Source organism: Vitis riparia, chromosome 11 (assembly GCF_004353265.1).
Source record: "Vitis riparia cultivar Riparia Gloire de Montpellier isolate 1030 chromosome 11, EGFV_Vit.rip_1.0, whole genome shotgun sequence".
In the NCBI taxonomy this organism is placed as follows: domain Eukaryota; kingdom Viridiplantae; phylum Streptophyta; class Magnoliopsida; order Vitales; family Vitaceae; genus Vitis; species Vitis riparia.
The window spans coordinates 11228248-11250699 of NC_048441.1; the positions used below are offsets into that span (position 1 = coordinate 11228248).

Here is a 22452-nt window from a genome sequence, read left to right on the forward strand (position 1 = left end):
TATCCCCTTTTTTGTTCACCATAGTAGCAGATGTTTTGAGCAGGATGTTATTGAGAGCAGAGGAAAGAAATGCTCTAGAGGGTTTCAGGGTGGGTAGGAACAGAACAAGGGTGTCCCATTTACAATTTGCAGATGACACCATTTTCTTCTCTAGTACTCGAGAAGAGGACTTGCTAACTCTCAAGAGCGTTTTGCTTGTGTTTGGGCATATTTCTGGCCTGAAGGTTAACCTTGACAAAAGTAATATTTATGGCATCAACCTTGGTCAGGATCATCTTCATAGGTTGGCCGAGCTGCTTGATTGCAAGGCATCTGGGTGGCCCATACTCTACCTGGGTCTTCCTCTGGGTGGGAATCCCAAGTCGGGTAGTTTCTGGGATCCTGTAATTGAGAGGATCTTGAGCAGATTAGATGGGTGGCAAAAGGCATATTTATCGTTTGGAGGTAGGATAACTCTCATTCAATCTTGTCTCACTCATATGCCTTGTTACTTCCTTTCATTGTTTAAGATTCCCGCCTCCGTGGCAGTAAGAATTGAGAGGTTGCAAAGAGACTTTTTATGGTCCGGGGTTGGGGAAGGAAAAAGAGATCATCTAGTCAGTTGGGATGTAGTGTGTAATCCGAAGGCGAAAGGGGGTTTGGGTCTCGGAAGGATTTCCTTGCGGAATTCCGCTCTCTTAGGGAAATGGTTGTGGAGGTATCCCAGGGAGGGTTCAGCATTGTGGCATCAGGTCATTTTAAGCATTTATGGATCACACTCTAATGGTTGGGACGCCAACACTGTTGTTAGATGGTCACATCGTTGTCCTTGGAAGGCTATTGCACAAGTTTTCCAAGATTTTTCCAAGTTTACTCGGTTCTTGGTAGGAGATGGGGAAAGAATTCGATTATGGGAAGACTTGTGGTGGGGGGATCAACCTATGGGGGTCCGTTATCCAAGACTACTTAGAGTAGTATTGGATAAAAATATTCCTATTTCTTCTATTCTCGGATCCACTCGACCCTTCTCTTGGAACTTTAACTTCCGCCGTAACCTTTCCGATTCCGAGATAGAAGATTTAGAGAGTCTCATGCGGTCTCTTGATCTTATACATTTATCACCTTCGGTTCCAGATAAGAGATCTTGGTCTTTATCTTCTTCAGGACTTTTCACAGTCAAATCTTTCTTTCTTGCCTTATCCCAAAGATCTGGTTTGCCTTCAGATTTCCCTTCCAAATTAGTCTGGAATTCTCAAGTCCCCTTCAAAATCAGGTCCTTTGTCTGGTTAGTGGCTCACAAGAAGGTTAATACTAATGACATGCTACAGTTGAGAAGACCCTACAAAGCACTTAGTCCCGACATTTGTATGTTGTGCATGAAGCAGGGAGAAACAGTAGATCATCTTTTTCTTCATTACCCTCTGACGATGGGGTTGTGGTACAGGCTATTTCAGTTAACAAAGATAGATTGGGTCCCTCCTAGGAGCATCCGAGACATGCTTTCTACCAATTTTAATGGGTTTGGATCTTCTAAGAGAGGAATTGTATTATGGCAAGCTGCGTGCATCGCTTTATTATGGGTGGTGTGGCGGGAAAGAAATGCAAGGATCTTTGAGGATAAAACAAGGAATTCAGAGAACCTTTGGGACATGATTCACTTCCTTGCTTCTCTATGGGCTTTTTGTTCTAAGGTTTTTAAGGGGATTCCCCTTAATGTGATACTCCTTGATTGGTTAGCGGCGTGCAACTCCATTGGGGTGGCCTAATTCATAGCAGTTGCCTGTATCTACCTTGTATTTTCTCGCTTTTGTTTCATTGTAGACTTGTTTTTCTTTGGTGGGAGGATTCCTCATCCTTCTCTTGTACTTTCCTTTTTATCAATATATGCCTTTGTCGTTTCCAATCAAAAAAAAAAGTGTTGGGCAAGGAAAAGGGGGCTAAAGGGCTTGTTTCATGCAGATGAAGCCCAACTTAAGCTCCAAATGCGCTAAAACTTTGAGGACTCCTAGGGTGTCATTAAAGTCACACTATAGATGCTAAACTCCCTCCAAAAGGTCTCCAAAAATAGCTCAAAAATCAGTACCAAGGCCAAGTATTGTTCAAACCACTAAGGAGTACGAGAACAAACATGCAAAAGGTGACTTGTATGCATACTATGCAAGGGTGCAAAGCAAGGGGCACCATGTGCGATCAAAACATGTACTACAAGGAAAAAATGGAGGGTCTACAGGTTCACCTCACGAACTTGGAATCAAGCCCAACTAAATTATAACACTATCAAAAAAGAGATTTTAAGCATTGTTTTATGAATTTCAAAATTTCAAGATGATTGTTTAAACCAAAAGTTTTTAGTCTGTGTTGATTGCAAATTAGCAAAATCAATTATGTAAAAAAATGGTAAAAATATAGCTTCTAAACATATTTTTACTAGATGACAAGCTATTTTAAGTATTTTTATTTTCAAAATGAATATATTAAAGGAGAAAACAACCCGATATCTGATTTTCTCAATCATGAAGTTTTGCAGAATTCATAGGATCATGGCCCCTAAGAAAGCCACTCAACCTTCTAAGTCCTCTTTTCAATCTTCTAAGAAACCTCAAGAACCTAAAGACTCAAAGAATTCCCATGAAATTTCCAGCAGTTTAAGCACTAGAAAACTCCTTTGAAGCATTCAAGTAGAACAAGAAGAAGATGAGAGATAACTTTTTCTTCCTTGTTCCATTCCCACACCATTTAACCCTATTCAAACTCAATTCTCGAATAGGTTTCTATCCCTATATCATGACCCTTTGCATCATTCAAAAACCTTTAAGACTGCCCACTTTCCAATAATCTCAGGGTCTCAAACCTTTAAGAAAGTAACTCGGTTTTCTTCCTCCCAAAAGAGAGTGGTTTCAAATTCTGATTTAAGAAAACAAGTTGTGGAGGTTATCAACCACACACCAATTTCTAAAAAGTCACAATACTGAAAAAGAATCTTAATCAACCTAATATGGTTATGGAGAGAATTTTTCACTGAAAACCCAAGAGCAATTGACAAGAAAACTTTTCATGATAATTTTCATTATCCTTCTGGCGATCTTTTAAAAAAAAGAGAATTTTATGAACTTATTCTTGTGGATATGGGATCTGTCAAGATTAAGCACAATTCGGATAAGTTTAAATAGTCCACTTGCCACATCCTTAAGATCCTCATAGTTGCACAATGGGGAGGTAATCCTAACTTTCGAAGGGAATTTTCTAAACCCTTTAAGCCTAGATTCTTTTATTATTAGGATTATCAAAGGGCATGTTTATGCTTTCCTCTTTTAGAATAAAAATGTTTATCATTCATAGATGTTCTATTTCTAGTCTAAGCGCTCCTTTCCATTCTAGTTCCACAGTTGGTGGAATTATTTTGGTCCAACCATCAAGATCCTCCCAAAACCCTTTCTCCAAGGTTTCAAAATTTTTCAAAAACTTTCATTCCTCCCAAGGAACTATCAGTTTTTCACAAACTTTAAATTTTCTTTAGTGCGTTTGCATTGGTTTGGATAATCCAATGGGATCACATCATTGTTGAGGATACTTCAACAATCTTTCTCTCTTTAGGAAGGACTTTCAAGACTAAATGGTGGGACGGCTTGAAGAATGATGGTTCATCCCTTGGTGTTCGAAAGTATTTTCAAGATCATCCTCAAGTTCCATCCATATCAGAAGAAATGTCTTAGTGTTTTCTTAAGAAGCAACAACCTCTTCATCCTCTCTCAAGATAATGATGAAGTTGTTGATTCAAAATTTGAAGCTCAGTCAGAGGCTTCATCAACATTCTACCTACAAGAGAATGAAGATGATTACAAAGGAATTCTTCCTTCTATAAGAAGATCAAGATAAAAAATGATAAGCAATGACCTGGTTCAATCATTAAGATTTTAAGATACAAAAAGAAATAAGAAAAACTAAGCTTCATACAAAAGTAGGCAAAAGTTAAAGTATCTGAAATCTTCATATGGCTACTGTAAGTTCACATGCCTTCAGAAAAGTCTCACATGGTGACATTAGATTCTTCAAACTTCACATAGTTATAGTAAATTCATATGCCTTTAAAAAAAAAAGACCCTCCACAAGACCACATTAAGATTCTTCAGACAAAAACTGAAGACTCCACATGGCTACAAGAAAGATTAAGACTCTTCAAGAAAAAAGTTAAAACCATTTCAAATGGCTACAAAAGACTTTAGGCAAAAGCTAAGACCTCTTCATATGGCTACAAAAGACTTCATACAAAAGTTAAGACCTCTTTACGTGGCTACAAAAGACTCTTTAGAAAAACATTTGAAGAGTTCACATGCCTACAAGAAGATTCATTCACAAGGACCCTTTAGTCTTCTATTTAAAGCTATTATAAAGGAAAGAAGAGGCATCTCTTCCTCCCGCTCCTACTTCTCTCATTTCTTTCTACTCCATTTCCTTTGATATAAAACCTCATGAATTTTTAGAATTTCCATTGTAAGTTATTTTTCTTTGTAAGTTTGTTATGCTATATTATGATGTTTTCATGTTCAAGTATTTTCATATTGATGTTTTAAATTTTGTTTTCACTATCCTCACATGATGTGTTCATTTACCTAGCCACATTTACTCTTTCACTACATATTACAATGTCTTGAATATCTTAGACTTAATTAGTCTTTGGAGAAGATCCTTTTTGTTATGAATAGGATATCTAATCTATCTTAATGCACCATTAAGAGGTTTATAGTTAATTACAAGCCTAGGTGTTCCTCTTTTTAGTTCTACTTATCTTTTTAGTTTGGATTTTCTTATCAGTTTCTTATTAAGGAGGTTTTGAATTTCATTTTTACAGTATTTTAATAACTCCTTATTCATTTGAATTGGTCTTGCCTTAGTGGGAATATCTTTTTCCCTAAATTCTAGATTATAAAGTAACTCTACCTCATGCTCATTCCTATGTCAAAATGCATTAGGGAATTCTAAACAAACTTCTTAGATCAATTTTTCTTCAACCCTTTGAATAGCTTCTTAAGTCTTCTTAATATTTAACTGATCTTCAATTCCCTTTTAACTAACTTCTTGGATTAGAAAGTTAATATGGTTTTCTTTAGTCTTGATTCTCCTAGAAATAGTTGCGGATCTTAATTCATTTAAGTTTCAGTTTGTCTATATTCCATATGTTCCTCTCTTATTATGGTGTAAGAAAACCAACTAAGGAAACCTCCATTTTATCTGGATTGTGCTTAATCTTGACAGATCTTGTATCCACAAGAATAAGTTTGTAAGATTCTCTTGATATATGGTCCTAAACACTTGGGACACCTTACTATAATGCCATATTCTTTTTTCTTTGTTTTATTCTAAGAAGAAATCTTGTCTTAATATTCCCTTATTAATCACAAATCATTAATCTATCACATCAATCATCTAAGAATACATGGGTAACATATCCAATGATTCTTGGGTAGACTCCCTATCTTTAGAATGATGCTACATTTTTGTGACTTTTGACTCTTGAGAACTCAATATTCTTAGGGTTTGAAGATGCAGATCCTTCCTCCATCTTAGTGGTTTTCGATGGAACAATTGAGCATGATGCTCTGTAAGGTTCATATTCTTAAATTCTAGGACTTCTAGAATGTTTAAAGGAATCAGAGAAGATCAAATCTCCTCCACCACAAGGATATTGAACTATTTGTTCAATTTTTTCTACTCTTTGTTCTATGGGTAGAACAGCATGGGAGAAATGCCATGATTTAGGAAAATCAATTTCATCCCACAAGATTTTCTTAGAAATGATTTAGTTAGATTTACTTATTAAATCCAATTGAAAGAGAATAGCCTCTCTCATAGGACAAGTGCATAAAGCTCCAAATTCTACATTGGTGCCCATACTCTTATAAACAAACCTTGTAATTATGGAAACTGAACTCATTCCTTCTTTAAATCTAAGTCCATGAGTCTTAACTGAAGAACAATTGAATCTAAGATCAGCATCTCTTAATCTTAATGTGAAATTAGTATGACACTAAAAATAAATTGGTCCATCATTTAATCGTACCTAACCTGCTTGGATAATAGAATCTTTGTATTCAAGATGTTTATTATCTTTTCGACAAATAACAATTGAGGTATTTAAGCCTAGACCAATGGCTTAGCAACTATTTGAACCATTCCTAAATGTACTATAATCTTTCTTACGTCTTTCTATGGATTTGTTATCTAAAACAAACCCAATATCCATACCCATGGCTCTGATACCATAAACACCTAAGACATAGTAGTATATGGTGAACGAGTAAAAGTGACTAAGTAAATGAAAACATCATGTAAGGAGAGTGAAAACAAAATTTAAAACTTGAATATGAAAATACTTGAACATGAAAACATCTTAATATATCATAACAAACTTACAATGAGAAATAACTTACAATGGAAATTCTGAAAATTCTTGAGCTTTTATATCAAAGGAAATGGAGAGGAAAGAAATGAGAGAAGTCGAAACAAGAGGAAGAGATGCCTCTTCTTTCCCTTACAAGAGCTTTACAAGGGTCCTTGTGAATGAATCTTCCTATAGGCATGTGAACTCTTCAACTTTTTTATGAAGAGTCCTCTATAGCCATGTGAAAAGATCTTAACTTTTGTCTGAAGTCTTCTATAGCCATGTGAAGAGTAACCATGTGAAAAGGTCTTAACTTTTGTCTTGAAGAGTCTTATCTTTCTTTTAGGCATGCGGAATCTTCAGCTTTTGTCTAAAGAATCTCAATGTGACCATATGAAGTCTTATTTTTTTGAAGGCATGTGAACTTACCGTAGTCCTGTGAAGTTTGAAGAATCTTAATGTGGCCATGTGAAGAGTCTTACTTTTTTGAAGGCATGTGAACTTATTGTAGCCATGTGAAGACTTTAGATACTTTAACTTTTGTTTGCTTTTGTTTGAAGCTTAGCTTTTTTTAATTGTTTTGGTATCTTAAAATCTTAATGGTTGAACCAAGTCATTGCTTATCATTTTTTATTTTGATCTTCTTATAGAAGGAAGAATTCCTTCACAATCATTTTTTTTTTATCAGAATTCCTTCACAATCATCTTCATTCACTTGCAAGTAAAATATTGATGAATCCTCTAACTTAGCTTCAAATTCTGCATCAACAGCTTCATTGTCATCTTAAGAGAGGATGGAGAGGTCTTTGAGGAGCTTTCAATATTCCTTTATGGTCTTAGCTACAACAAGTTCTGCTTAGATCCGCTGCTTAAGAAGAAATTAAGACATTTCTTCTAATATGGATGGAACTTAAGGATGAACTTGAAAATACTTTTTGAACAGCAAGGGCTGAATTATCATTCTTCAAGTCATCCCACCATTTAGTCTTGAAAGTGCTTCCTACAGAGGGAAAGACCGCTGAAGCATCCTCAACAATGATAGCCAAAATATTTTGTTTTATCACCAAAATATAAGACGACTACATCTTCACAACCCCATCAGATGTCAAAAATATTGTCTCATTGGAGTTGAGGTTGGATGGATAAGAGCAGATTACTTGATTAAGTTGATTAAATATGAATATCCACATAACATTGGTGTCTTGGTCCAGTGTTAAGAGTTGACCACCATAAAACTGATGCTATGGGTTCAACCACACCTAGTGAAAGAAAAAAAAGTTATGAATATCTACATCTAAAATGTATTGATGCATGTACTTAAGTATTAAATCTGAGGTGAAATTACTAAACAGCACAAGACATCTACCCAAAAACTGACCCAAACACATCTGGGTATCTAAACAGAACATATTCTTGTGTTAAATACAATGAGCCATCAAATCTATACCCCAATCCAAACTTGCTACATGGATCCCAAAACACACCCAGATTGTGATGGGATGGATAGAGGTCAGTTGCCTGGTTAACTCATCTTGCTTGTTATCATTTCTAACCAACTAGGCATGAAAAATCAACAAAAGCCATTATAAAAGGCAGATGGTGCATCTTAAACAAGGGTTGCAAGTATGGTAAGAAAGGATATAAAACATAAAATTTAAGATATTGCCCTCTGCTAGAGATATCTATAAACCTCATGGAAACAGAAATTTTCAAACAATAATTATGCCAAGATAGATAAAAGATAGCAGGAAAGAAAATACCTTCAGCTAGAAATGTCCATCAGCCTCATGGCAACAGCTATAAAAGGGCACGTCAACAAGGTTGTCATGGGACTCATGAGCAAAGATGCAGAAGCTGACTAAAGCCCATGTAAACAAGTACTCCAACACCCACCTAGAGAACCCTATTTATGACAGAGAACTGTATAAACAACCAACAGCTTGAGAAGACAGCTAGACAACAAACATGAAAAAGAAAATGAAGTTTAGCCAACACACTATAGACTCCATTATCTGTCTGGTTAAAAAACAACTGATTCAGTTTGATAGTGCTTTGTTAATAGTTTGGATAAAATTCTTATCAGAAGCAGAACCACATCTAATCCTGGCTGTATGAATTGGCTTCATGACTTCAACCCACCAGCATCAGAAACATCTTTCAAGTCAAATCTGGTTAATGGAGAAGAAATAAATTAGAAGCAACAGTCCTTAGATGCACAAGGAACTTTCTATGTTACAACAAATCCAAGATGATGCCCACATCACGATAAGAACACACTAGAATGGGCTCCTGCCTTTACTATATAATAGACTTGATCGAGTATCCCAATCAAATCATAATCATATGACATCTACTTGGTAGTCCAGATTTGATGTGAGCATGTGTACAGAAAAGGCACATAGGATACACTGTACCCAGCCAATAGCACATTCAAAATCGCTATGAATTATTACCAGGAGGGAAATAAGACCTTATTTTAACAAGATAAAATCAAAGGATAACAGGAAACATAAACTGCATGTAATGAGTTAAAAAGGCAGATCAATGGAATGGCTTTTAGTTAATTTAATAAGAGAAGAACAACCAGCAGTGTAGACATTTGTCAATATATTATATTTTTTACCTGTTTAAGTATCTGAATCCCCAGCCCAACAACCACTTCATGATTGATACCTGGTTCAAAAAGATAACTCCAAGTTGGCACTTTTCAGAACTTTCAGATGAATGAACCAAAGTCGGCCCAACTGGATGCTGATGAATAAGTTCCCTGGAGTAAAGAGCAGGGCTGCAGGGACCTCACCACTAGGAGCAGAAACTAAAGATGTACACCAAGATCTAGAAACACCTACTTGCGGCTAATAAATTCTTTCAACACCTCCCTGCAATTTCCATGCCAGCTTCCAACTGCCACCACTACTACTAGTGACTTGCTTTCCACCATTCCCTTGCATAAGACTGTCATGGCCCATGCTTCAAATGCTGCCATGGGAAGGAGGTGGACCAAGTTCTTATCTAAGCTTGCAGTATGATGCAAGATCATTGAATTATGAAAGTTGTCATCAGAATCACCACCAGTGGCATCAAATGTATATATCTTCATCCCCTCTTCATTTTGGGTTTGATGCTCTGACATGCTGAACATACTGCCAAGGAACTGTCTCAAGGAGCTTGTTGTGAAAACTGTTGAAAAGGATCACAAGAGGATCCATAAGTGGCACAGTCTAGTTTTTTATGCTTCTTGGCAAGACATAGGTCCAAGAACACTCTGGCAAGTCACAGGTAGCAACCCTAGAGGGACCTTCTGCAGGCCTATAGCAACCAGGCATGGGGAAAGGATGTAACACACACAGCAAAGAAAAACAAAACAAGAAAGGAGAAAATGCTATCATGCATGGTGAAATAGTCATGTTTTAAAGTTTGAGGATGATCAGTACTTTCCTGCTATGTATCTGATAATATGCTAACATTTGAAGAATATGCCTTATTTGCATTTAGGTGCTCCTTGATAAGCATGGAACCTAACTTTCTTATTCCAGGAAAATGAGAGGACTAATTAGAAAACAGTTAGTTACAGACCATAGTTATCAGTTCTTTATTACTGGATGTAGATTATAATTACAGTAAGTCAATTAGGAGCCTTACTGGCATCATACTCAGAGAAAAGTTTCTTCAGATCAGGGGATGCTGTGGTAAGTAAACCAATACATGCATACTATATATATATATATATATATATAAACAAATAATATTTCCAAATATTTTGTTCTTAGTCAGATCAGAATTTTTTTTGATAGAAAACAACAAAGGGATATATTGATAGAAAAAAAAAAGTACAAGAGAAGGATGAGGAATCCTCCCACCAAAGAAAACTAAACTACAAGAATACAAAAACATGAAAATACACAGTAAAAACATACAAACTCTCTAGATTAGACCAACTCTTTGGAATTGCACACCGCTATCCAATCAAGTTGTAACACATTAAGGGGAATCCCCTTAAAAACCTTGGAACAGAAAGCCCAAAGAGAAGCAAGGAAATGAATAGAATCCCAAAGATACTCTGAATTCCTTGCTTTATCCTCAAAAATCCTTGCATTTCTTTCCCGCCACACAACACAAATTAAAGCAATGCTCGCAACTTGCCACAAAACTATCCCTCTCTTAGATAAACCAAAATCATTATAATTGATGGAGAGCATGTCGAAAATGCTCCTCGGGGGAACCCAATCCATCTTGGCTAATTGAAATAATCTGTGTCACAACCCCATCGTCAAAGAGCGATATAGGAAAAGATGATCTGCTGATTCTCCATGCTTCATGCACAGTTTACAAATATCAGGACTAAGAGCTAGTCAGATCAGAATTTTGTACATGCTTATATCATTATGGTAATTATGCAGGTTTCTTCAGCTGTTAAGTGGGTTCTTCTAATGTTTAACAGTAGCTGCAAGAAGCATGGATAGTTATATGTTCCAACTAGATGATATATGCTAGTGACACATGCCACCATTAACACAAAAGGTGAACATCTGTCTCTACTTAAGCATGATTATGGCTAGTTGGTAAATTAGGTAGTTCCAGCATCTGTTAATATTTACTATTTTGTGCCTTTACTGTACTAAAATGTGAGCAGCATTAGCATTGACTTGAAGCAATATTTTCCTACAATCTCTCAAAGTATCACATCTGTTAATATTAGGTAGTTCCATCATCTGTTAATATTTAATATTTTGTGTCAATACTGTACTGAACATGTGAGCAGCATTAGCATTGACTTGAAGCAATATTTTCCGACAATCTCTCAAAGTATCACATCTTAGATGAACTCTCCAAGTTTTCAAGTTTCCATGTTTTTGATAAACTCTCCAAAAAACCAGGACTTCAAAAAGAAAACATAATTCTAGCCTTTTAAACAGGAAACTCTAATGCAAGCACTAGATCACTTCACATAAAAAGTCTGCCAGTCAGGAAGTTCTTCAAAACCTAAATAAAATAAAGCCATTTTAGAATTTCAACACATGACCACCTTTATTTTTTATCAGCATGGTGAACCATAAAAAGGTGCTGCTTCCTCCTTCCCCTTATTCTAATAATCAAATCATGTGGGACCCAGTTCTTCCTCAACTCAAATCTAATCTGATTAAAACCAGTTTCAGCACATGAGTATATCAAGATGGAGGGGCAATGGGTAAATCTATGTCATCCCTCACCCATCATCATGTTGTAGCCTCAAAGCAATCATAATTCATCGATAACAAATTCCCCATCCTACAAATTGACATAAAACAATTACATTCATTTTCTTGGGAGACAGTTTTATACAATGATTTAAAAACGGGACCGGACCAGACTGCTGGTCACCAATCCGATTCGGTTGGCTGTTTGAGCCAAATAGCCTTTGAACTAGCATCAAACCGACGGTCGGACCAGTGACCTGGCTAACTCGATTGGTTTCGGGTGAACCAAATGGTTCAAAAAACCCCTCTCTCCGCCACCCCTTCCAGCTCCTGCCTCAACCACATCCGCCCCATTCCTTCTTCCTAGCTCTGCAACTACGCCCCCACCCTCCCTTTCTTCCCAATTCCCAGAGTGCCCCTTCCCCCCCCCCCCCCCCCCCCCCCGCCCCCACCCAAAAAAACTTTCTCTCCTACTACAACCCATCTTCCCCTTCCTTTTCTCTTCCCAGTTCTCAACGTGCGCCTCCCCATATTCCCAAGTTTTTTATATTTTTTTATTTTTATTTACTTTTTTAGTTCATCTCCATTATTATTTACTTATTTTATATTTTTTATTTTTTTAACTTTATGATTTTTAAAACTTGTGATTTTAATTTAAATTAATAAAAACATGATAATTTTAAATAAATTTATGATTTTAAAATTTTGATTTTAATTTCCAATTTGAAACTAATTTTATGATTTATCGATAGTGCCAAAGGAACAACACACACTAAGTACACAAGACATATACAACAAAAACCAAATAGTCATGCCAAAAATGGGAGAACACATGCGGGGCATGTACAAAAAAAAAAAAAAACTCTTCCTCCATCAATAAGATGTCAACCAATCTACAAAATCAATAAACATTATTGGGTCTTTGTCTATGTACAACCTAACCAACAATAAAAGGTTACTTAGGAATGTGCAGTTCAACATTTGGTTAGACTTCACCTCATGTTCGAAGGATTTTCCATAAAAAGAATGCACAAAGGAGTGGCTCTACATACCTTCTTATGTTTTCTTTCCATAAAAGAAACACATCAACTTAAAAGAGTCTCTCCAACCCTTGAAGGAAGCACCCAAGCATTTCAAAACAAAGAGAATAGCAACTGCACAAAACCCTAGTTTTGCAACTATAAATAAGAATGTGATTAATTGATTTCTCTTCATCTTTACAAAGGAAGCATCTATTCAACAACAACCACTCTCTCCTCTAAGGTTAATCCAAAGTCAACATCTTTCCTCCACTGGCCTCTCAAGCAAAAAAAAAAAAACCAGTTTAGATGGAACCATGAATTTCAAATTATGCCAATTGGGGAAGGAATTGAACTCCCTATATCCAAGATAAAATAGAAAGATTTGATAGAAAACTCCATTCCTCAAATCCATCCAAGCCACCTCATCATCCTCTTCACTATTCATCAACTTTTCTTGCAATCTTGAGAAAAAAAAATCTTTATATTGTTCAACTCCCAATCATTCAAATGTCTAGGGAAACAAGGATTCTAATGACCCCCCAATCCTGTCTCATGTTATAAATTCACCATTCAAACCTCTCTTGACAAGGCTAAGGCATACAATGAGGGGCAGGGCACATACAAAGGCACTTCCCCACACCGCCTAGCTTTCCAAAACTTCACCCTCCCTCCCATCACCCACTACATGCTTGATCGTTGAAAAGGTCCAATCACATTATCATCATAAATCATACATCATGCAAAATCTTCAAAAACTTAGAACATGTTAATCCCAATACAGATCATCCATCAGCAATGATACTTATCAAGTAAAACAAATGGTCCCAGAATTTTGTATAGAGGGCTGGAATGATGTAGCTCTAGATAAACTCTTCACATGCCTTACGTGCAAACCAGGAACCAATCTAAAACTAGCAATTTCAGGATCATATTTGGAGAAGATGGATATTACCAAATTATGTGGGAGACAATTTTCCTTGACTCAAATACAATTTGATTAAAATGCCAATGAATGCTGTTCTTACCAGACTTCTTCTAACTGAGGCACAATTGAATCCCCGTTATTCTTCTACACAAGTTCAGGTAACGATTGTTGAGAAGGTGGGACTTAGGAGAGCATGACTAATATATATATATATATATGGTAACAACAGTTGTTATTTGTTTGCCAATCACAAATACCTTTTTCAGGTAAGATACACTAATCTGAGAGGCCAACACTTCATAGAAAACAACAGCAGCACTAAAATCAACAACGTAACAACAAAAGACTAATAGCTTCACTAAACAAAAATGCAACATTAAAGGCGAGGGCATCTTTCAACACAAAGGACCAAACTTAGCTTAAACTATGAGCCAATTTTCATATCAGTCAATAAGCTTTTTGCCATATCTTGGAGCTCAAATGGCACCACAACAGCTAAAATAAAACATACCCCTAATTTTTTTTCATCTGAGGTTGCTACTCATAAGCCTAGCACCAACCCTATCGAGTTGCTTCACCATTGCTACAGCCTTCAACTTCCCGTCCTCCAAGAAAGCTTCTACCATCCGTTCTCCAATATCCCTTCCCTTCTCTTCGTCATCTGTAATTGCAACTGCAGTCGGCCCTGCTCCACTAATTGTACAGCCAAATGCACCAGCCTCAAGAGCAGCCTTTTTCACCCCTTCCATCCCAGGGATCAAGGGTGCCCTCCTTGGCTCCACAATTCTGTCGGAGGACAATGCCTTGCCCAACCCCCTCAAATCTCCTTGCAAAATCGAGGCTACCAATGCAGCGGCCTGGCTACAATTCCACACGTGATCAGACATCCCGATCTCCGACGGCAATGCCGCCCGCATTTTCTTGGTGGGAGCTTCAAATTCCGGATTCACCAACACAAAAAACAACTCCTTGTCGCTCGGAAACGTCAAAGGAATCAACTCCAAAGGATCATAACTCCGAATCAACACGAATCCTCCCATAAGAGCCGGCGCCACATTGTCCGCGTGATAACCCGAAACTTTAGCTTCCGAGTCAAGCCCAGCAAGGACAAGGTCATCAACTCCCAATTTCCGCCCAAAAATCTCATTCACCGCCACAGCAGCCGCGGCGGCACTGGCGGCGCTCGACCCAAGTCCACTTCCCAATGGCAACCCCTTCTCGAGGGAAAGGGACAGCCCCACCGATCGGACTCCGAGCATTTTCATGACGGAGATAGCGGCAATGCCGGCGCAGTTCCAGAGGGGATTTTTACTGAGCTTCGTGGCGCTATTCCCAACACCATCGATATCGACAATCGAAATCTCCCCGGGCCGAACATCAGGATCCACGCGAAGGGAGACGAAATCGCCGATACCATCAACAGCAGCACCGAGGAAATCGAAACCGGGACCGAGGTTAGCAACGGTTGCGGGTGCGAAGGACTTCACAGAGGTGAAAACTGGTTGAGGATCAGCAGTTAGTGTTTTAGAGAAGTTGCATCTGAAGGACCGAGCATGAAGATTGGGTCTGTAATGGTTTGATGAGGGAGAAATGCAAGTGGGTTTTGAGGGGGATTGGAAGCAAATCGCCATTTGAGCTTCTGCACCTGCAGAGAAAAGAGCATGAGTTCTGGGGTTTAACGGCATAAGATGGTAGGCTGGTGGCGCCTGCTGCTCCAAGCAGTGATGCCGAAGAAGGACTGCGGCGCAGACAACCTAGTCTCGATCAGACAAAGGATACATACTATTCACTAGGTTTTACTTTTCACCGATTCATTTGATCATTTGTTAATATGTCAATGGCATATTTCATAAACACGAATAAATTTACTTCCAAGAATAAAAATGACTTAAACATATATTTCCCGTTACTAAAGCGGTTCCAAGTTTTTAACAAACTACTGATGGCATGTCACGCATATTATTTTTGTTAGGAATAATATGTTAAAGAATTATGGTCTTTTAACTTCTACGGCAACTTTCAAAAATAATTCTTAAAAAATGGTAGTTGAAAAAATAGTGACAGATTTTATGATACTTTTTATCGCATCCAAAAAACATCTTCCATAAATTTTAAATCTATGATATACGTTTAAAAGAATTGAATTTAAACTAATTGTATTTCTTGAAATGACAGGTTTTATAATTTCAGAAAATTAGATTTATATTAAAGATGTCTTTTGAAAAGATATTTTCCACGATTCCATAAAATTGTGAAGAAACACATTTCACAATTTCACAAATTTTAATTGATACTACAAGTGTTTCTTGAATTTGATTTTATATTCGAGGTGTCCCCGCGTACAACGCCTTCTACAATTTTTTTTTTTAAAAAGAATTCATACTGAAGACGTCTCTTCAACGATTCTACAAAATCCAATATATACTAAAGGTGTCTTTTAAAGAGGCATTTTTCACAATTTTTTTTTTAAAAAATGGATTTATACTACAAGTGTCTCTTGAATTTGATTTTATTTTGAAGGTGTCTCTTCACAATGCCCAAAAAAATGGATTTATACTAAAGGTGTCTCTTCGAGAGACACCTTAAAAAAAAAAATATTGAAAGCATCTTTTCAAGAGACACCTTACAAAAAAAAATATTGAAAGCGTAAAAAATATTGAAAGCGTCTTTTCAAGAGACACCTTCCACAATTCCCATGCACGATGGAAATTTTTGAATTTATGCTACAAATGTTTCTTCAAGAGACCTTCTACAAAAAAAAAAGTTTATTTCTTAATTAGTATTACCCTGTATACAATCGGATGTTTAAAGTTTATCACCTGTACATATTATAATAAATATTTTGACATTTCAATCCAAAACCAATCAAAACAAGTAAACTAAATGTCAATTAAATCGTCACATTTCCAAAATAGTAATAATACTATTTTGTGTAAAATAAGTCCAAAATAGGTAAAATATTATAGAACTTATGTTAATAAAAAGTCATTCCAAAATATAACAAATATAAATATACATTATGAGTATTTGTCCAAAATAATGATATGCAAAATACTAATAATATCCAAAATACAAGTCATATATAGTAACATCCTCAATGTGTACCACACAAATGAGTCTTCCTCTTCCTTTGTGGATGTCCATGATATGCATGTTCCACTATTGGCTCTATAAGGTTGACACGTACCCTCCCTCTTCAAACCCCAGAGCTTGACAACCACGTCTTTGACCATGATCATTCTTTTGTCCTCATTAATCATCATTTGCTATATGAACTAACTCCTCATCAACCAATGTAGCCTTTATTGGTTGTGGTAATGATGTAACAAGTGGTACTACAAATGGGGTGAATAGCACCTCCACAGGTGTAATAAGAGTCTGCTCAATAGGTGGCAGGTTGATGTAGTCGATGGTGCATATCTAAGAACAGATGTATGTTTAGTCCCTCTCCTATGAGTCATTCCTCCTCTAGTCCATACACCTCACAATCGAGGTTGGAGTTGTGTAATAGCAGCAACACTAAATGGAGTCTGATCCTACAAAGGTGGAGCAATGGATGATATCAGTTATTGATGAGGTGGTGGACTAATGTCAATCGATGGTCGCACTTAGACAACAACTGGTGTATGCCTAATCTCCCTCATACAAGCCCCTCATCTTGTAGGTCGTATATTTCCTGATCAAGGTTGGAACTGTGTAATAACATTAAACGAAGCATTTAACTGATCCTTCTCATGTATGGTGTCTAATACAGTAGTACACAATCTACGAATGTGCAAATCATTTGGAGATGCAATGTCATATATTTGGATGTATCAAGGTAGTCTATAAGTCAAATAGAAGATAAATTAAATTCTCATAAAAATAAAATAAAATTTAATAAAAATATAAGACATGAAAATTACCAATAGCTCATGGAAGGACCTGGTTCGAGTAAGAAACCGAATAGTAATGGAGTGATATCACACCATGTATAGATCATGATACCCCAATGGACCTATAGCCATCTCGCCTCTAATAATATGTTCACGCTTAGAGCTCCAACGTCAAATGTAGTCTCCATGTCAAGTAGTCCAATCAACATTATGTCTACCTTTCAAATCACATTTATCTAAGATTGACTCATTATCACATGGCTGAGGAATCTCTTGACGAAATCCAAACTACCGTAATACTCGATCAAGTCTATGTCATTCAACTATGTGGAAACATATCAAATGTGAGATAGTGCACCATATTTCTTTTCAATAGTATAATAATCAGGAAGACCAACATTCATGTCACCAACATTCTATCAAAATATTGTGTGAATGGTCGAATACCTTGGCCTTGAGTTTTGTATATTATATATAGACTTTACAATGATGTTATACATGAAAAGCAAATAAAAGCAAATAAATTCTCGCATGATTCTAGCCCTATACATGTAAACTATAATATGTCAAATAATATATGCTAACTGTACAGAATAATAAATGGAGAAATAAGGAAACAATTGTGGGCTAAAATAAGGAAAGAAGTGTGGACAGCAAAGCTGTCCTTTGACAGCCCCCCTCAAATTGATGCAGGTTGATCAACAAGCATCAATTTGCTACTTAGCAAGCAATGTCGATGACGAGGGAGAGCCTTGGTGAAGATATCAACAATTTGTAAGTCCAGTGGAAATATGTGGAAGAGTGATAACACGAGCTTCAAAGGTTTCACGGATATAGTGACAGTCCACTTCAATATGCTTTGTGCGCTCATGATAGACAGGATTGGCCGTGATCTGAATAACACTTGTATTATCGGCATGTAGAGGTGTAGGATCGGTCTCAGCAAAATCTAACTCCGCTAGCAAACCTCGAAGCCAAATGATTTCAGAACAAGCAAGAGACATCGCCCAATACTCAGATTCCGTAGATGACTTAGAGACTCCGTTTTGCTTCTTACTTTTCCAAGATATCAATGCATCACCTAAGAACACACACCAACCAGTGATGGAATGACGGGTATCCACACAACCGACCCAATCAGCATCACTATAAGCAGCAAGGCGAGTAGAATTGCTTGCAGGGAAGAACAAGCCACGAGTAGAAGTGCCTTGAACATAGCGTATGATCCTACAGACAACAGCCAAATGAAGATGACGAGGAGTCTGAAGGAACTGGCTGACTTGCTGTACAACAAAAGAAATGTTCGATTTAGTAATGGTGAGATAAACAAGGCTACCCACCAACTTCCTGTATAAACTGGGATCAACAAGTAAGTCGTCCTCCTCTTTGCGAAGCTTGACATTTAATTCCATGGGAGTATCAACAGAAGTAGCCCCTTGTAGACCAGCTGTAGCCACCAAGTAATTTGCATACTTATGTTGATTGAGGAAAATACCAGAGGGACTATGATGCACCTCAAGACCAAGAGAATATGTGAGAGACACAAAATCTTTCATATGAAAGGACTCAGAGAGATGAGTTTTGAGCTGACCAAGTAAAGCAGAATCGGAACCAATGATCACAATATCATCAACATAAACCAAAAGAACAACAATACCCATGTTTGACTTCCGAAGAAACAAGGAAGTGTCATACTTGCTTTGCCCGAATGAAAATTGTAATAAAGTGGTGCGGAATTTATCAAACCAAGCCCTCAGAGCCTGTTTGAGACCATAAAAAGAGAGACGAAGCTTACACACATGTGAAGTTGGAGAGGGAAACAATCCCGGGGGTGGCTTCATATAAATACACTCTTTAAGATCCTCATGAAGAAAAACATTTTTTACATCCATCTGATGTAGTGGTCAATCACTAGAAGCAGCAAGAACTAGAATCGTACAAACAATAGTCATTTTAGCCACATGAGCAAAGGTCTCTTCATAATTGACACCATATTCCTAATTATTCCCAAGTGCAACAAGCCGAGCTTTGTAACGATCCAAACTTCCATCAGATTGGACCTTGACTGAGTAAACCCATTTGCAACCCAGAGGAACAATAGTGGGAGGACAAGGCTCAATATCCCAAGTGTGATTGGCCTCTAGAGCGGCAATTTCTTCCTGCATAGCTTGTCGCCAACAATCATGCTTGACAGCATGTGAGTAGCATGTGGGAATATCAAAATTGGATAATGCAGCAGTAAGGACTGAAATAGAATTGCCAGAACTAGAATAGGGAAATCATACCTATTCAGAGGTACAGACACTCGAGAAGAGCGACATACTGAAGGTGCTGGAGGTGCTGCAACTGACTGAATCTAGAGCGTGGTAGGATCAGATATCGAGTGAGCCACCGAAAGAGACTGTGGGCGGGAGCATCTAGTATACATAATACCTGGTTGAAAGCGAGAACTGACTGGATGAAGATTTGAGAACTGCTGCTCAAAGGAGGAGAGGACCACAGTAGAAGAGGATGACACAGTAGAAGAGGATATAGGAAAGAAATGTTGATTTTCAAAGAAAATAACATTCCTAGAAATACGTGTACGATGTAATATAGGATCATAGCAAACAAATCCCTTTTGACACATATTATATCCCAAGAAAGCACATCGAACAGATTGAACAGATAATTTATGTCGCTCATGAGGAAGTAAATGAACAAAGCATACACAACTAAAAATACGAAGGTGATCATAACTAGGTTGCTTAGCAAATAAGCGGAAATAGGGAGACTCCATATGTAGGACTTGAGAAGGTAAACGATTAATCAAGTGAGTAGCAGTTTTTAGAGCCTCTACCCAAAACATGGATGAAACAGAAGATTCTAACAAGAGAGTACATACCACATCTAGAAGATGACGATTTTTGCGTTCGGCAACTCCATTTTGTTGAGGAGTAAAGGGACATGAAGGTTGATGAATAATACCCTGAGAAGCCAAGAATACTTGAAACTCAGTAAACAAATACTCACCACCGGAATCTGTGCGTAATGTCTTAATAGAAGTAGAAAATTGATTGTTAACATACGCTAAAAACTCAGTGAAAGTACGAAAGACCTCAGATTTAGAGCGAAGAAAGTAGACCCAAGTAAATCTGCTATGATCATCAATGAAAGTCACATAATATTTAAATTTCTCATGTGAACTAACCGAGGAAGATCCCTAAACATCACTATGGATAAGATCAAAGCAGTGAAATGCTCCACTTGCATGCAAAGGGAAGGGAAGAGTTTTATTTTTACCAAGTTTGCAAGAATCACACTCAAGAGATAAAGAAGAACGATCCTTATTACCAGGTAAATTAGAGTTCAATACATGAGATAAGATCTGAGTATTGGGATGGCCTAAACGACGATGTCACACCATACTAAGATCTTAAACATTATTACAAGCAAAAGACTTAATAGAAGAAATTGGAGAAAAATCTGGAATAGGTAAAAATAGTGGAAACAAGCGCCCCACTTTAGGTCCCTTCGCGATCGGCTCCCCCGTTACCTGGTCCTACACAACACAACCATTACCGAAAAAATTAACAGCACAATTGTTATCAACTAATTGGTCAACAGAAATAAGATTCATGGAAAGCTAAAGAGCAAGAAATACATCAGTGAACTTCGAAGAGGCATCGCTGATAGCAGCTATGGGCAAAGAGTTGCCATTGGCAGTCTGGATGGAAGATTGACCAGCGTAGGGCCGAACATGACACAAAACAGTGGGATTATTAGTCATGTGATTAGAGGCCCTCGCGTCTACGTACCAGAGTTTAGTAGAATTGTTACCTTGAAACCCCATTGCTGGTAATGCTGAAATTAACATCCGTTGCATCATTTTTAGGGTGCAGTAATCTGGTGCAGGAGGTGCAGGAGATGCAGGAATAGAGCACGCAGCTGAAGGAGAGTCGTGTGCTGCAGAAGTTGCTACAGGAGAGACAATAACCGAAGTCTGAAATGCTTGGGTCTGACGATTCTGGGGGCGAATACGACATTCTTTGATAATGTGACCCTTCTTCTTACAATAAGAACAAAACTTCTTAAGGCAAGTGGCAGCAATATGCCCATATTCCTTGCAGCAGAAACACTGCAAGTTTTTAGAATGCATAGGTGGTCTGCGTCCTTGGGCAACATAAGCTACAGTTGTCGTCCCGAAACTGCCATGAGATTGCTCCAGAATAGCTTGAGTACTAAGGCGTTGCTCTTCGCGAAGTAACTCACCAAAACAAATATCAAGAGAGGAAACAAGAGATCTATTCAGTAAAGAGGAGCGGACAGATTCATATTCCGAACATAGTTTCATAAGAAATTGATCACGCCAGGTAGTCGCTTGAATAGTCTAAATAGTTGAGAGAGCGGCAATAGGAACATCCACTATAACCAAATCAGCATATTCATGCCAAAGAGTCAGAAATGCTAAGTAGTAGTCCTGGATGGAAAGACTACCATGTTGAAACATGGAAATCGCATGTTCTAACTGAAAGCGACGAGCATCGTTATCCTGATGATAAACTTTCTTCAAATAAGCCCACATAGATTGAGAGGAGTGATGGGGCCGCAAGTGGGTGACAATATGAGGCTCCACTGAACCAAGAAGCCAAGACATGATGCGTGCATCAAGCACAACCCATGAAAGAGAAGACCCAACATCCTAAGATTTGTCAAAAGTGGATGGTTTTTCAACATCTGTGCCATCAATATGACCCCAAAGGTCTTTTCCCTTAAGAAAAAGTTCAAACTGAAATGCCCAGGTAGAATAATTTGTGCCTGTAAACTTAACACACAGAGATGTAGAATCCATAGAAAATAAATAGAACCCGAGACAAAATGATGGACCAAAAAAATCCCAAAAGAAAACTGACCCACGACAGCCACAAAAATACCGAGAAAAATGGTTGTAGTTGGGTACAGCACGGATCAACACAGACTTGACCGAAAGACACGAGAGACACCTCCGAAACTGAGAAGACATAAAAGAATTTGAGGAAAGAAAAATTAACAACCTTGCTCTGATACCATGTCAAAATATTGTATGAATGGTCGAATACCTTGGTCTTGAGTTTTG

The 22452-nt window shown here is 37.6% G+C and overlaps 2 protein-coding genes across 8 annotated transcripts in view; both read right to left on the reverse strand.

Annotated features, from left to right (window-relative positions):
* Nucleotides 1-15262, reverse strand: part of LOC117924995 (homoserine kinase) — a 28683-nt gene extending 13421 nt beyond the window's left edge. The window contains exons 1-3 of one of the 7 annotated variants that reach the window (XR_004652924.1): nt 13994-15262; nt 8982-9538; nt 8119-8261 (exon numbers count right to left, since the gene is read on the reverse strand). Coding sequence is in view for 2 of the 7 variants with exons in the window: in XM_034843765.1 (XP_034699656.1) it covers nt 14007-15167 (1161 nt within the window). In the remaining 5 variants the exon portion in view is untranslated. The other 6 variants (XR_004652925.1, XR_004652928.1, XR_004652926.1 and 3 more) reach the window with 6 other exon arrangements.
* Nucleotides 15263-18121: 2859 nt separating this feature from the next.
* LOC117924758 (uncharacterized mitochondrial protein AtMg00810-like) lies at nt 18122-19018 on the reverse strand. Its single transcript, XM_034843474.1, has one exon. It carries the CDS (start codon nt 19016-19018, stop codon nt 18122-18124), a length of 897 nt encoding a protein of 298 aa, XP_034699365.1.
* Between the last annotated feature and the right edge of the window lie 3434 nt (nt 19019-22452).

Bases quoted from the DNA above. Each gene is read 5' to 3' on its own strand.
- LOC117924758 (XM_034843474.1), bottom strand. From the start codon at position 19,018: ATGGGTATTGTTGTTCTTTTGGTTTATGTTGATGATATTGTGATCATT.